The sequence below is a fragment of the Myodes glareolus genome, chromosome 26 (genome assembly GCF_982192425.1).
Source record: "Myodes glareolus chromosome 26, mMyoGla1.1, whole genome shotgun sequence".
Classification (NCBI taxonomy): domain Eukaryota; kingdom Metazoa; phylum Chordata; class Mammalia; order Rodentia; family Cricetidae; genus Myodes; species Myodes glareolus.
The window spans coordinates 43665720-43681906 of NC_142051.1; the positions used below are offsets into that span (position 1 = coordinate 43665720).

Sequence of the window (16187 nt, forward strand, 5' to 3'; positions counted from 1 at the left end):
AGGGAAGAGGTGGTTGCCGGCCAATGAGACCAGAGCCACTGGGGGCTGTCATACCGTGTACCCTTTTTATTCAGGCGAGCTCTGACCAGTCTGGAAACTGAATTTTGGAGCAGCCAGCCAGTTTAAGGGGAAGAGGTCGCCAAAGGGCCGGGGGTGGGGCTCTGCCCAGCAGCAAAGCTTGGTCTGTGCAAGTCTCCCAGGGATGGGCAGCAGGGAGAGCAGTGGACTGGAAGAAATGCTTGGGGGCTGTGTGGATGAGATGGCGAATGGGCTCCCGATAAATGGCTTCCTCAGAGGAGGCCACCCTGCACCCTGTTGAGCAAACTGACAGGCATGGATACAGTTGGTTCTCTGTAATTTGTTTTGTGTGTGTGTGTGTGTGTGTGTGTGTGTGTGTGTGTGTGTGTGTGTGTGAGAGAGAGAGAGAGAGAGAGAGAGAGAGAGAGAGAGAGAGAGAGCTTCTAATACCTCCACAATCCCTGACTGCAGAGAGCCGGCATGCATTCCTGCTACTGTTTTTGCTAATCTGAGCTCTGAGGAGGTGATTGAAAAAACAAGTCTCCTGGAGAAGAGACACAGAGCACAGGGATGCTGCCTCTCTTAATGAAATACCCAGAGAAGTTTGGTTCACACGCCCGCATTCCTGGCTGACATAAGAAGATGGAATGAGTCTAAGAAAGTCCCATTCAGACACAATCCGCACATTCACACGCTTCGGATAACGGAAGTACAGCCTGTGGTGCTTTCCAGTGTCACTTGAGGATACATCTGATCACGAGTGTCTCTCATGTCCACAGAGGTCAACCAACGGTTGGGGGGGTGCACATCTATAATCCTGGCACTGACATACAGAGACAGGCAGATCCTGAGGGCTCAGTCTAGCAGAACCAGCAAACTCCACGCTAAGTGAGAGACCCTGTCTCTAACACTAAGCTGGGAAGTAACTGAGGAGGACACCTGACATTGACCTCTGACCTCTATGCACTCATGCACAAATGAACACACCTGCACACACACACACACACACACACACACACACACACACACGGGATTTGAATAGGGGGACTTTTCTCTCCCCATTCTGTAAATTCTCCACACATGGTGCAATGAACTAACAAGACTTTTACGATATTAAGCGTGTCATGAGGTGTCCGAAGGCCATCTACAGCCCAAGTGGCAATACCCGCCATACCTTGTGACAGTAGTGCACAGCGGACACGATCTGCCTGAAGAAGTGTCTGGTCTCCCTCTCGCTGAGCCGTCTCCGCTCGCTGATGTAATCATACAGCTCCCCTTTGCTGGCATATTCCATGATGATCACAATCTTATCTTTGTTCTCAAACACTGTGGGGAAGGGAAGGTAAACAAACAAACACTGTTACCCAGCAGGACTAATCAGGACTGCAGAGAGGGAGCAAGGGAGACCAGTGGAGATGTCACTGAGCCAGATAAGGGTTGGGGGTGTCACAAATCTGTATATTCAACACTAGGAGGACTTGGGACAATGGTCGCTTCCCTCTGTCCATGGACAAGCCTTGTACAGCTGAGAGAAACATACCTGGGTCTTTTCAGCAGAACCCACTCCCATTAACAAGATCATTTCTCCCCAGTCCCCTCCAACCCCTGCTCGGTTCTCTGTGGAGAGGATAGAGGAGAATTAACAGGACTGTGGAGATGGCTCTGTAGGTAAAGTATTTGTTGCCCAGATGGGAGCTCAGAGCCCTAGAAACCAAGTAAAAGCCAAATACGATGGCGTGACGTGTCTGTGACACCAGTGCTCCTATGCAGGGGGTGGGAGGTGGAGACACAAGGGTCCTGCAAACGACATGAGCCAGGCTGGCTTACACAGCACCAAATTAGACTGTTGGAAACAATGTGGGACATGAGGGCCGACTCTAGAGGTTTTCTGCTGACCTCTGTGTCCACCACAGCTCACATGCATGCACACACACTGCATAGATAAACACACACTACCACTCATCGACCATCTGATGCAGACCAGGTACCACATCCCTGGCAACGCCTCTCTGGCCCCCATCCTGCTATCTCTTTGCTCAAAACCATTTGGACCTCCCATGTTTCATATTCACCTTGACGTGTGTGTCACCACATCCTATATGGTCCTATGAGCCCTGCTTGGACCTGTTTTGTTCATTTAAACCTAACAGCGCACCACCAGGGAATAGTTGAAATAGTACCACTTGAAAGAGGAAGAAGCTGATGAGGCCTATGGAGGTTGTGAGCTTTGCACTACGCAGATAGGACTTCCGAGATCAAGTGTAGATCCACCCAAGGAGGAGGCTTCCTAAAGCGCTGAGCAGAACCAACTTAGCTCTGGCTCCTGGCATGAGTAAGGAGTCAGGAAGCCAACCCTGGAATGCAGGCAAGACCCCTGCAGTCTTGACTGCAGTCTGGAGCTGGGTGTCCCTGCCTCCAGCCCGAGTCCCTTCTCATCCAACCTCTACCTAACATGGGTGCCTTTTTCCACCATGGTTGTCAAGGCTCTCTCTCCAGCTGTTCTGAATAAACTCAGGGCTCCAGACAGATACCCAAGGCCAACCCAGGGGCAGAAGAGAGAAGGCCAAGGAGAAGAGAAGGCTCTAGATCCTCGACCCTGCTTCAGCCAGTCACTCCACTGTCCCTGGAGCCTCTCAGGCTTTCGTGTAAGATGTCTTTAGGGCAAAGACATGCTAAGTGCAAGAGTCTTGACTTGTATACTTTCTAGAAGGTACAGAGGGTCCAGATGCTCCCTCTGCCCACCTTGTCAACTTCAACTGTTCCCAGCCCACCTCCGTGGGCAACAACTCAGAGCTGCCTCTTACATTCCTGACATTTACACACGAGCTGCTGCTCCCCCCACCCTGCTCTCCCCCTGCCCTCACCCCCTCCCTATCCTGGCCAGGGATTCATATTTATCTGTGTGTCACGTGCCTTCTGCCTCTTACATACTGGCCCATACTCGCTCATGGCAACTTACTTCCTGGTTCCATAAGCATTTTCCTCTGCCTGGACTCCGAGCTTGGCCTGAGAGAGCTAAAACCTAGGATTTTTGTCCTTCTGGCTGTGGAACTCTGGGAAATTGTTCGCCTTCTCTGTGCTTCTGTTACACCAAATGTAACAGGTGAGTGGAATTAGAATGTATTTCTTAGATGGTAGATGCTTAAAACAAAGCCTGTATGCCCAGCACTCAATAACATTGACTGTTATTGTTTATTTTAATATTATTGGACCCCCAGCACCTGACACCAAAACACCATACACATACACACACACACACACACTCACACATGCAAGCACACACGCACACACACGCATGCAATGAGCAACTGAGTTGAACTGGAACCTGCCTGAAGCCTTGGTTCCCTGTCCTTCCAAACCTTGTCGCCGGCTGCTAAGTGGTCACCCGCCCTGCCAGTTCCTTTTTGGCTCCTTCCAATCCAGCCAAGCCTCTCTGATAAAATGAAGGGGAAGGAGGTAGGAAGCTGGGAGAGGAAAGGGTACAGCCAGATAACACTGGCTGCCCGGGTGTCTGCTGGCCTCTCTGGACCCAGCCACTTTGGCTCCTACCAGGACTCCAGCCTGGAGTGTACTTTTTATTAACTATAAATTCTGGGAAGGGAGGAAGGTGGCCTCGAGGTATGTGTTTCAAGCTGATGAAGCAGCAGGCTTCCAATTCTTTTTTTTTTTTTTTTTTTTTAGGCAGGGAGAAGGAAGAAGAAAGTTAAGTGCTTTGGCACATAAAATACACAAGTACCTCACATCTCAGACTCAGGAGCTTCCCTAAAGGAGATTGGGACTGTCATCTGAAGAACAGGTGGCATATCTCCCACAGACAGGACTACCCCAAAGCTGACCCCTCCCTTGTCAACTGCGTACTTCAACGTAGCTCAGTGGGACAGATTGTTCACTAGGTAGCTTCTGCTGGCGTGCCCTGACGGCATGCCCTCTGAAATACACACACCGGGTCCCTCCACCTCTGTCACCCCACCACAATTCCACCCTCACTGGCTTCTAACCCTGCTCTGTCACGCCACTGCCAAAGGGCCGAGAAGCAGACCACCAGTATGGTGATGCCTCCTGGAGCACAGATTCTAGAAGGTGTTCTGGGGGAAAGATGCGGTGATTCAACAGATGAAACATTTGGAAAAAGCTCAGACGTGGGCTTAGCTGCCCTCGAACAGCAGGTTCTTATCTTGGGGTCTGTGGGTGAACCAGGGCATCTCTGTGGTCCTGTTCACACCCAGAGGAAGGGCTTTGAACCCAGTACAGGAAACACGGGATGCATGTGATGGATCTGAATGAGACTGCCCACCCCCTTGTTGTTATAGGTAGTCGGCAGGGCCATGGGATTCCCCACGTGGCTAGGCCTGGCTATGGGGCACCATCTACAGCCTCTGTAGGAGGCAGGGCAAGTTGACGGTCAAGGCTCGAACAGCACATTTGATGAGCTAAATGCCAAAGAGAAGTCTGCATTTGGAGAGCATTAACGACTCTGTCAAGAAGGCTGCAGAAGGCTCTTGAGTTCTTTCTTAACTACAGCACCAAGTACCGCAGGCCTATCGTGTGCCAGCCCTGTGCTAAGATGCATTTTGTGTGAATGATGTCATTTGGGTGTGGCCCTTTAAATGTCTTAGTTGATAGAGGGGAACACCTGGTAGAGCAAGGCTCAGACCAATCACCATGGCTACAGAGGACTCAAGCGGGGCCAGGACAGGATGGTGCAATCAGCTGTAGCCTCCAAGTGTGGCCTCGTTACCAGGCCACACCAGTCCTTCTGCCTGACTCTCAGGAAGCAACGACACTGAGAGAATTTGGGGGACAGAGAGAATTTGGGGGGTAGGATCAGAGAGCTGACTCAGCACTGTGTCTCGGTCCCACTTGAAGAACCCTTTAACCCATCTTTTGGGTAACAGCTATTCCTTTCCAGAACAGCCCAGTTCTCACAACAGCTAAGGGTAGGTTCTTGGGAACTGGCACTGAGGAACGGCACCCAAGACCTGAGACTCCTTACCCACAACGAAGGTCACTCTGGGAGAGGTGGGAGGAATACTCGTGACCATTCTTCTTACAAAATGCGCCATTCCCCTTGGACGCTCTTACAACTGGTTATTTATAAGCCCAGAAATCTTGTCTGTGTTTGTGTTATTAGTCACTAAAGCAAAAGCTTATTTTCCATCAGTTGGGAAGGGTTTCCTTTCTGAAAAATGAAAGCCTGTGTCTCTTGGCCAGACAGTTTTCACCCAGAAGCGTGGTGGCTCCGAAATGGCAAGGAAAACGGCGGCCCTTGACATGCCAGGCCTACCAGGAAACTGCAGGCCCTGAATAGAAACTTAGCTCAGCTTGAGTCAGCCCGCAGCAGTGTGCCAGGACCCTGAGGTGCCCGGCCTGGGTTTCAATAAGGCAACAAAGCAGTATAAAGCACCTACTATGGGCATGGCAAAGAGGATAATTAAAGAAGATGTTACCGAGTCCAGAGAGGGAGACGACAGGCTTGCTGAAAAACAGCGTGAGAAAAACACAAACAGAAGTGTTAGCAGGGCCCAGGGAACGAGGAGCAAGAGGAGGACCATGAATGAAATATTCAGGAAACGAGTACCCATGAGAAGCTCCCAGGCAGCCAAGCAGGTGAGTAAACATTGTCAAGACAGCAGAAAAGAAAGGAAGGCCAGAGGAGCCTCAGGAATCCTGGACTTTTGAGACAGTTCAAAACTCACTTCCTGCCAGACAGTGGCCTATCCTTCCCACACAACGTGTTTTTCTCTCTTCACCAGTGACTGCACGCCACGCACTCAGCACGGACTGATCACAAAGATCCCGTGAAACCGCTGCAAGGGGCCAGGAGCTTGGGACCAAAGGGATGGCTTCTGTGGATTTCAGACTAAAGGCTTTTAACTATTGAGCTGTCTCTCCAGCCCAACTGGGAGCATGTCTGCATGCCACATGTCTTCCGATGCACATCTGTGTGCACTGTTGTGGGACGTGGCGCTTTGCTCAACGGTTTCTCCTTCATGGAGTCCATCTCACAACTTTTTCTGGACACACTTGATCAGCCTTTGAAGTCACCGTCTGAGCATTCTGCCATGTGCTAAAGCCACTAAAACAACACAAGGCATGGCCTTTGCCTTCGAGGAGCTGTGTCCTAGTTGGAAATGAACAGAGCCTACCAAATAATCCATGAGCCAAACTGGATGGCTCATACTTTTAGTATCTAGAGGACCGGAGGGAAGGACCAGGGGTGTAAATCTGAATGAGTCTGAAAATGTTCCCAGAGAAGAATATGCATGGAACCCAACAGGCCAAAGGATGAAGGGTTTGCTTTAATAGGATGCTGTCCCTATTGTTTTGGTACAGACTACCTAGACACTTCCCCCTCTCTGCTACCCATGCCTTGCTTCTTCCCAAAAACCAACCTGGATTACTTTCCTTGTTTTTTGTTTATTTCTATTTCGGGGTGTGTGGGGGGGGCAGACTGGTTGCTATAGTAACAGCTGTTCCTTCACATTCAACCTGAATTTTATCAGACTTTCACTCTGACAGTCCACGTCCTCCGACTTCTGATTGCCTGGCTTTCACAACTGCGCTAATTAATTACACGGCTTCTAACGATTCCCTTCTGCTGCCCCCAAGGTTAATAACGTAACTTGTATAGCTTGAGAAAGTGTGTAACATAAAAACAACATTCTGGCCCAGGAGAAACACCAAGGAGTCGGGTGACACCGGGATGTTTAACCATCCACTGGCCATTTCTGAACCAAATATACTAGGCCTTTTAGCAGGAGAGTGAAGTGGGGATCCATTTACAGGATGCTCTAGGTGGCGGCACATGGTTCTGAAAAACGAAAATTTTCTTCCTGTGGAGATAGAGGAGAGCTTCTGATTCATGTGGACTCTCCAGAGAGGAAGATCGGTTTTCTGGTTTTAAGGAAAAGGAAGAGGGCTTCCTTAGTTAGGATGGACTGGCCAGCGTTCTCTCCATGGCTGGTTTGGATTCTATCTGCCTAGGGTACCTCTCATACCAGACAGCGACACTGTTATAGACGTCCTCAAACTGACAGAAGTACTTTCCACTCCCACGGGACTCACTTTGATTAAAGACAAGGAAGATTCTCACGGAAACCCCTAGCCTGCTTTTTCTTTAAATTTCAGAAACACAAGAATATCTTCTTGAAAGAGTTGGCTCCAGACTAATTAGTCATCATTACAAGATTAATTCTTCAAAAGCACATGCCCAAGAACCAAACTGCAAACACCTCAGGGGTTCACGGTTTCACGAAACAGTCCTGGGATGTCTGGGAGCCCCCACAGCGAGGGTGAGAAAATTCAGCTGCACTAATAGCTCCCATTGTCAAGGGGGTGGTCAGAGCTGAATCACAGGCAGGCACTACCCAGTTTGGACAATGGAAGGCTTTCTGGTTCACACGTGTCTTACAATACACCAGCGCTCATTCTGGCTGCTGGCTGGAATGCTGGAGAGAAGCCATACCCAGGCTGACCACCCGCTGCCAGAGGTAGACTTCGGGAGACCCAGAAGATAGGAGATGAAAATGTAATGGGTGTGGAGGGGTATGGGTATATTCCTGACTCTCAGGACCCTGGGAAGGGAGGCTAGTCAGGGTTATAGAGATCTAGTCTCAAAACGTCAAACAACTGGAAAAAAGCAAGGTATGGACACTGTCTGGGGAAGAGGAGACGCTGAAGGCTCACTGAGAATTTTGTCCCTGTGCCAGGGTTACAAACACTGTGGCGGCCCAATACCAAATTTTAGGAGATCAAAGAATAAGGTTAGGATAAAGAAGAGGGGTCTCAAGGGTGCCAGCCTGGACTAGACCCAGCCTCCTGGTGGTGGTGGTGGAAGAGTGTGTGTGTGTGTGTGTGTGTGTGTGTGTGTGTGTGTGGAGAGAGAGAGATGGGAGGGGGTGAGAGGACAGCAATGAAGGCAATAAATTCACTGTGCAGACATCAGACTCCTATAACCCCCTGCAAAATTAAGTCCAGTTCTCTCTCTCCCCCTCTGTCTCTCTCAAGATTTCTATTATACGATATATGCATGTCTATGTACAGATAGGAGCTTTTGAGTGCAGGTACTTGCTCGCGTAACAAGAGGGTAACAGATTCCCTGGAGCTGGAGTGGCAGATGTTTACAAGCTACTTGATGTGGGTCCTTGGCCGGGAAATGCTCCCAACTATGGAACCAAGTCTCTCTTCCCAAGCAAAGCTGTCCTAACCAGGGTCTCTGTTTCCATTCCTGGTGCTACTCAGTGGACGGCCACCAGCATCCAGAGAACAGGTTACCGCATGAGGCATGTCAGAACTGACAGAGTGGTGGGGAGAAGCATAGGAATCCCAAACAAACCAACCCGGACAGAAGTCATAGGTCACCCAATCTTCCTTTGGTAACCACATAAAAGGCCACTCTTCAGGGTTCCATGAGCCTTCCTTTCTAAATGCATGCTGTTGATTGTCTAAGCAAATGATTAAGCAACCCCAGTTCATCTCAAAAGGCCCTATATGAAACATAATATGGTTTTATTTAGTCTTTAAAAAATTAGCTTCAAGTACAAGTGGCCTTATTTGAAACACTAGAAAAAAAAATTGAATTCCAGGAAACTCAGGAGGGCGAGGCAAGACAAGCAGGGAGAAACGTTAGTTTTTTGTTTGTTTTATTTCTAATCTCCGGCCTCTAGAAAAATGACTTGGGTGTAATCAAATGAAAATAATACACTTGAAGGTCAGAGAGCTAATTTAACAGGAAGCTCATTTAAAATGTGGTTGTGCTGCCACGCAGCCGAGGCGCTCACCCCTACAGCTAGCAGCAAGGAGAGCCCTCGGGGACTCAGGGACAGAGGAGGGCTGGGCACTTGGGTCCAGTCTGCAAGGATTTCACTGGGAACTTGGGAGGCTGGCAGCAGAGGGGTGGATTAAATCAAGACCCAGTAATTTGCCGTGAGTTCGAAAGAGTAAACCTAAGCCTAGCACGTTGCTTTGCCAAGTTCAACAAAGGGTTTCATGGGACCCCTGAGGACGATAGCATCCAAATGGCTTATGACGTCAACCCAAGGCTAAAGGTGTCAACCACTGCTCTTTGGTGACTGTGGCCAGAATGCGCTCCCCGACTCACTGACGACAGCTGGTTAGACCAACACAGGTTGCAAGAGGTGATCGTCCTCTTGGTCGCAAGAATCACTCCACATTTCTCTGCCTGACTGATTCAATCAGAAGCCTTGGGGCTGAGGTGCAAACATTAGTGTCACAAATGCTGTAGGAGGAAAGTGTCCATGTGCACCTAATATGCCAACAAGGGACCTGGTTAATATGGTCTCCGCCTACTGTGCTGGTACCCAACACCACACCAACAAGCATCTGGCATCTCACTTACCTTCAGATACCATATACATAATGATCAGGACAGAGATTGCTCGCTGGGGAAAGTGTTTGCTACATAAGCACAAGGACTAGAGCATGAATTCGAGAACCGTGTGACAGTCAAATGGGTTGTGTCCCCTTCTGGAATCCCAGCACACAAGAGATAGAAATAGATCTCCCAGAGCAAGACAGCTAAAGAAACAAGCTGTATTAGGGAGTGTTGAGTAAGTGAGAGACCCCCGCCTCAATACATAAGGTGGAGAACAATCAAGGAAGACCAATATCCATCTGGGCCCCCCCTCACACACACATACATTCACACACACATATACACTTGCACACACACACACATGCAAAGGCATGCACACTCATGTAATACTCTTACACAAATGTAAACGCATACACACATGCATACATGCATACATGCGATAAAATAAACAGACAAGACTCTTTAGCATTTATTAACACATACCTGGCGGTTCTACTCCTTTGCACATGTAATCCTACAGCTGTACAGAGTATCAAGACATTGTCCCAACGTACAGACAAAGAGCCTGGGCTTCCACACTTGTCCTACCAGCACAGTACTTGGAACATCAGAGCTCAACATATTTTTGATGAGCAAAGAATAACTACAGAAATGAATGGTGCAGGATCAACTCAACCATCTCTGTATAAGGGAAGCAAAAGAGCTGAGCACAATCAGTTGTTCAACCTTCCGTTCCCTCTCTTCTCTCGACCATGGGTGCGAGCAGCTGCTTTAAGTATCCACCTTAATCTCCTGGCAACAATGGAGAGGGAGAGGGTGATAAATAATATGAAAAACTGCGTTAATTTGCTTTCTAGAAAGATGGGAGGAACTTTTCATTGACAGCAACTCCATCCAAGGGCTTTGTGGTAGGAATCGAGAGCCTATTTGAGAGCACGAGCTCCTACATCTTCTCAAGGTGTAGGCTCACAAGGCAATGCAGGAGATTGACATGCTCATCAAGAGAGGCTCACGTCTGCTTCATCCCTATCCTTTGTAAAAAGTAATGTTGTAAACATTCTTACTAAAGAGATTGACCACAAGTAACGAATACCAAAATAAATCTTTCTGCGTGTTACAGGAAACCAGAAATCCCTTTACCTAAGATAAAAGAAATGAAAGGATCACCCACCCCAGCACATCCCTATACAAAGAGCCAATAAAGAGATGCAATCAGATACGGCCAGGAAGAGAGATATCCACAACCCAGAGGGCACACAAGTGAAAGTCCAGGCTGCATCTCCCCTAGGATCCCCCTCCCTTTTTGCTTTCAAATGCCTTATGTGTGCACTACTGCCAGATGGGACACTGGGATTCTCGAGCCTTGTGCTGTGCAATAAAGATGCTAGTCTCCAGAGGGCTTGTGGATGGGGTTCCTGGGCTTTCAAAGGGGAAGTGGGGGTGAGACAACCTGCCTTTGATGTCTGAACTCAGTCCTGAAATCAGAACCACAGACAATATCTGTTTTTATCTTTTCCATTCTAGGAAACCAACTTGAAAGCTCCTATACTTCCTTTTTTCTGCTGTTTTTCCGTATTGTCAATCGCCTCCCTGCTGAAAGAATGGAATTTCTTTGAGTCGGAAGCGGGTCCACCCTGAGATGCTGCCTGAGATTTCCCTTTGCTCCTGATTAGGTTACCCGGGCATCATCCATTAGAAAGGGCAGGCCTCTTCTCTTATCGACTTAGCGGTAGAAGCCAGACATGGTTTTTCTCTACACAGAGTTGACAAATTTGAGAAGTCATTTTCATCAGAGGGTCAACAGGACAGTCCACCCCAGAGTCTGCTTCTGGAAAGACATGCTTGGAAGGAATCAAGTTTCAGGTCTGGTAAACGGCAGAGTGCATCTGGTGAAGCCACCACTGGGTACCTGAGGGTACCCAGCTTAGAAAACACTTGCCCTGTAAACCAGCAGGTGTGGGATACAGGATTCTTCTCAAAAGACAGAGCAGAGACAGCACCTACTATGCCCACACAGCTGGAACTGGTGCTATCAGATATAGAAGACAGCCCTCTGTGAAACCAGAATTCTCTGTATCTCACAGGGATGACATTAGCCCTCAACAAGCGTCCCCGCAGGCCACCATAGACCCTATACCGGGTCAGTGTCACTGGCTGAATTCAAAAGCCAAACCCTATAATCACTAAGCGGTACAACTTTAGGAAATGAATTTTGTCTCTAAGTCAAAATGCCCATATTACGTTATCGGCTAGAAGGGCTAAATGAGACAAATACATGTATATCGTCTAACACAGGGCTCACGCCCACTGCACTCTGTCTTGTAAAATATAAACAATAATGTAATATGTAATATATCAATCTAAGTTACACACATTTTCTGATAAGGTTGGGGAGATGGCTCGGTTGGTGGATGGCTTGACTCACAAGCATGGGGATCTTCTTTCTAACCCAGAACCCATGTGAAGAGCTGGATGGGGGACTGTATGTGTGTAAATCCATGAGTTGGTGAGAGGGGAAGCAGAGACAGGCAGCTTCCTGGGGCTCACTGACCAGCTAGCCCACCCTACGTGGTAACTTCCAGGCCAATGAGACCCTCTTGCAAACAAAAGGTGAAGGGCACCTGAGGAACAATGGGCAGGTTGTCCTCTGAACTCCACATATATGTACGTACACACACACATACACACAAACATACACACACACACACACACACACACACACACACCATACACAAATTTGAAATTAGAAGTTAAAAAAAAAGTACATTTTCCTCAGAACCTTCCAATAGCTGTCTGTTCCCTGTGTGGGAGCAGCACTGTCTCCTTTAGCCCATGTTGGTGTGGGAGGTCCTTCTGTTTGTGTGTTGCTTTTATTGGTTAATGAATAAAGAACTGTCTTGGCCTATAGCATGGAAGGAGAAGGGCAGAGTCAGAGAGAAGCCATGAAGCCGCTGGAAACAGATGCTGGGAACTTTAACCTGTAAGCCACAGCCACGTGGCGATATACAGAATAGAAATGAATTACATTATGTAAGAGTTAACCAATAAGAAGCTAGAGCTAATGGGCCAAGCAGTGATTTAAATAGTACAGTTTCTGTGAGATTATTTCAAATCTAAGCTAGCTGGGCAGCCAGGAATCAATGAGCAGCCTCTGACTACACTATGTGACCCTGATTGAGAACATTCTGTTACCCATGCCCTCACCCCTCCTCATCTTCATCCGTCCCCTGCCACTCTACCAACATGAGTGCTTCTCTCCTCTGAGCATCTGCATGTGCGGGTCCATTGGCCTGAAAAGCCCAGCTCCACCAAGGGCTTAGACCCTTCTCCAAATACAGGACTCGTTTCAAAAATGGATGATCAAAATGCACTCGGCTCAAACATCAGCCAGACAGGCCTACCTGGTCACCTTGGATATTTCCCATCTCCCCTTCCTGCGTGTCAGCTCTGCGCAAGAGCGGAACTTGCTTCCCCTTGGGTTTTAAGGATCTGCTGGCGCCTCAGACACAGCAGGTACTTAACCATGCCATTGTCTTCTGGGACCATAAAGCTTTTAACTTGACCACTCGTGCCAAACATGACATTCCTTCCCCTCGGGAGAACCCAGTCACCAAACACGCAGGGTTAGACACAGTATTGTTTTTATCAAAATTGTGCCTCAGTGTTTTACCGAAGTGGGTGAGTGCTGGTGTGTATCTTTATGTGTTGCCTGTGTGTATACATGTACATACACACACACACACACACACACACACACACACACACACAAATATGTCCATGGAATGATTCTAATGGTCCTTACTGAAGAAGAAACTGTAAAGTGCTTTGCTAGAACCTACCCACTTAGCTAATGTCCGAAAGGCCCCTTGGGTGATTCACTAAGCAAATGAACGTGTCTGTACTCAACACGGACTCCCGGGTGGCTGCCATCCTTCAGTTTCCAGAAGATTCCCTCTTACTCTGTGAGTGGCCAGGAGATCAGCACACAATCTCTCAAATGTGCAAGACCTCCCTTCTAGTCCCTGCTGCCTCCCCCTCCTCTGCCCAAGATCAGGCCTGAATGGGCATCGAGTTCAGAAAAGAACGAGCCAGAGACAGCAGGACAAAGCACAAGATCAGAAAGCAGGGTGGGGAGGCACTGTGGAGTCAAAAAACAACACTGTCGAGAGACCTCGATCCATCAAGAGACCTAACTGATAGGGCCACCAGCCAGCAATGTGACCAGCTAAATTGTATCCCCTGCTCAAAACTGAGGCTGAAGCCCTAATGTACTCCCTACATCAAGATGTGGCCCTATCTAAATGTCCTCACAGAGACAATTAAGTTTAAATGAGGCCATCAGCATGGACCCTAACCTAGTACGATCCAGGAAGACGGTACTTGCTCATGGACGTAGGGAAGACAGTTTGAAGACCCGGTGAGAAGTTGGCCTTCTATAAGCGCAAGGGAGAAACCTCAAAGGCCTCCTTCCCTCACAGCCTCAGGAGGTCCCTCACAGCCACCACCTTGGCCTTGACTCCAGTCATTAGAACTGAAAGGAAGCAGTAACTGCGTTGCCACAGTCCCAGCACACTGGTGTACCCAGCGAGTCGCTATTACCCTTCCGGGGCCTCGGTGTCCACAGCTACCGAATGGGAACGCGTGATCTGCCCACCTCACAGACCTGCAGTGAGATCCAAAGAGACCTCTGTAAAGGGCTCTCCAACTCCACCCTCAGAACTAGACAGGGATGCCAGTCAGGAAGACAAAGTCATGGGACCAAGGAAAGTGGGGTCATAGTCAGAGCCCTGAGAGCTGGAATAGCCTCAGCAAGCCTGTTCCTAGCCCCCCAGGGAAGTGGGGAGCTGCCCTCATCCCCAGCGGATATGGGAAAGCAGACCTGGAAGCTGTGAATTTGGAGAAACGAACAAACCAACACACCACATGAACGTCCCTGAGAATTTTATTCGCATAGCATGTACCGTTCCAAAACACTTGAAGACAATGAGATTTCTTCGACCCATTTAACTTATTGACAGGCAGAGATCCCTAGAGAGTCAATGAAGGGAATCTGACTTAACCAGAAATAAAATAAAAAGCAACCCATGTATATGGTGCATAAACAATATATACCAGCATTGCCCAGAAGAACCTTCCGATGAGAACGTTCTAGATCTACACTATCCAGTATGGTAGCTACTAGCCTCATGTAGTACTCATGGAATGAGATGACGGGATTTCCCCATTGTAATTATTATTTTTGACTTCCTGTGAATGCTATGCCGTTTAATCCTAACGACAGTCCTACAGAGAGATACAGAGGTCACCATCCTTTCTGTGGTACTGTAGGGCCTGATAAGATACTTAGCAAGTGCTCTGCCTCTGAGCTGCATCCCCACCCCTCCCATTCCCGTTTGACAGGTATGTCAGTGACACCCAACATCATCCCCAGAGTCTCATGTCTAGGCTACACTGGAGGATTTAGGGCTGAACCCCAAGTCTGTCTCACCTGAAAACGCAAGCTCTTCTCTGACTGCCTAAAACCTTCTCTCAAGGTACAACTGGGGCCCAAGCTCCCTCCTGAGGCCATGCTAGCGATCAGTCCTAGTCACCAAAAGGACTTTACTTCCCATGGGTAGCTGTCTTTAATGTTATAATGCAGATTCTTCCAGAATCTTCCATGACCTGTGCAACCTTGGCAGCAGACTATTCATTCTGGACTTTCCCTTTGGGAGGACAATGGTTTCCTGTCCCCCACTGATCCTGTCTGGTTCTTAGCTTCCCTGATGCTGACCTGAAGTCAGTTTCTCCAGGGCCGGATGTCAGTTTCTGCGGGTGGCCTTCCCAAATAAGAATCCTGAGAAGCCCACGCTGGGTGCAGATTCTGATCACACTGTCAGGCCACGCAGCCCAGAAACAACCATGCTCACGTATCACAGGCTCATCCTAGTCCATACCACACAGGGCAGCGCTTGGGTTTCCATGGAAACGGACCCACGCAGAGCAAACCCCTCAGAAAGTAAATAAATTCACCCTGGCCCACATTCGTGTGTCTACCCACTTCCAACATCCATAAACCCCTCTTTCACCAGGCAAGTTTAGATTTATTTTTGAAAGTGGTTTTCCGTTGTTGTTTTTTTTTTTTCTAACTTTTCCCTCCAAAAAACCTTTAAGGATCAGCCAGGATGCCCCACATTGCATGAAGAGTTTGAACACTGCAGCTTCTGTAGTCCTCACTACATGCTGCTTACTTAAATACATAAATACTTAAAAGAGAAAACACAGAAACAAACAAACAGACCCTGAGATTGAAAAAAAGCAGAAAAGGTATTGCCAATACTGACTTCTAGCAGAGAAGAACCAGGGAGACAAGATGGAGGTAGATACAGGACAGCTAAAAATCTAGGGACGCCATCTTGCTCCCTTTACCTGGTACATTTTTATGGACCCAAAATGAAAAGGAAGTTCACTTTCTAAAGAAGTTCATCTTTTCTGACTTAACCACATATTTGAAAAATAATGTGGGGAGCCAGGGTGATGACAGCACACACTTTTAATCCCAGCCTTCAGGAGGCAGAGGCAGGAGGATTTCTTTGAGCTTCAGACAAGATAAGGCTACATAGTGAGATCCTGTCTTAAAATATCAATATACATAACTACATGCTTATATATATTAATATATACATTAAATATATTTAAAATATATTTTAAATAAACTGCACTTTATTTACACATGTATGTATGCATGTATGTATGTATGTATTAGGAAAACACTGGACTGAATAATTTTAAAAGTAATTTCCCATAAGAAAATAATCAGAATAGAAATCAATAAAGCTCTGTTTATAACAACCAG

At 47.9% G+C, this 16187-nt stretch overlaps 1 protein-coding gene across 1 annotated transcript in view; it reads right to left on the reverse strand.

The window, feature by feature from the left end:
* Nuak1 (NUAK family kinase 1) overlaps positions 1–16187 on the reverse strand; it is a 69408-nt gene that overhangs the window by 23464 nt on the left and 29757 nt on the right. The window contains exon 3 of the mRNA XM_048418162.3: positions 1193–1344. Within this exon, the coding sequence (XP_048274119.2) occupies positions 1193–1344 (152 nt within the window). The remainder of the gene's footprint in view (positions 1–1192; positions 1345–16187) is intronic.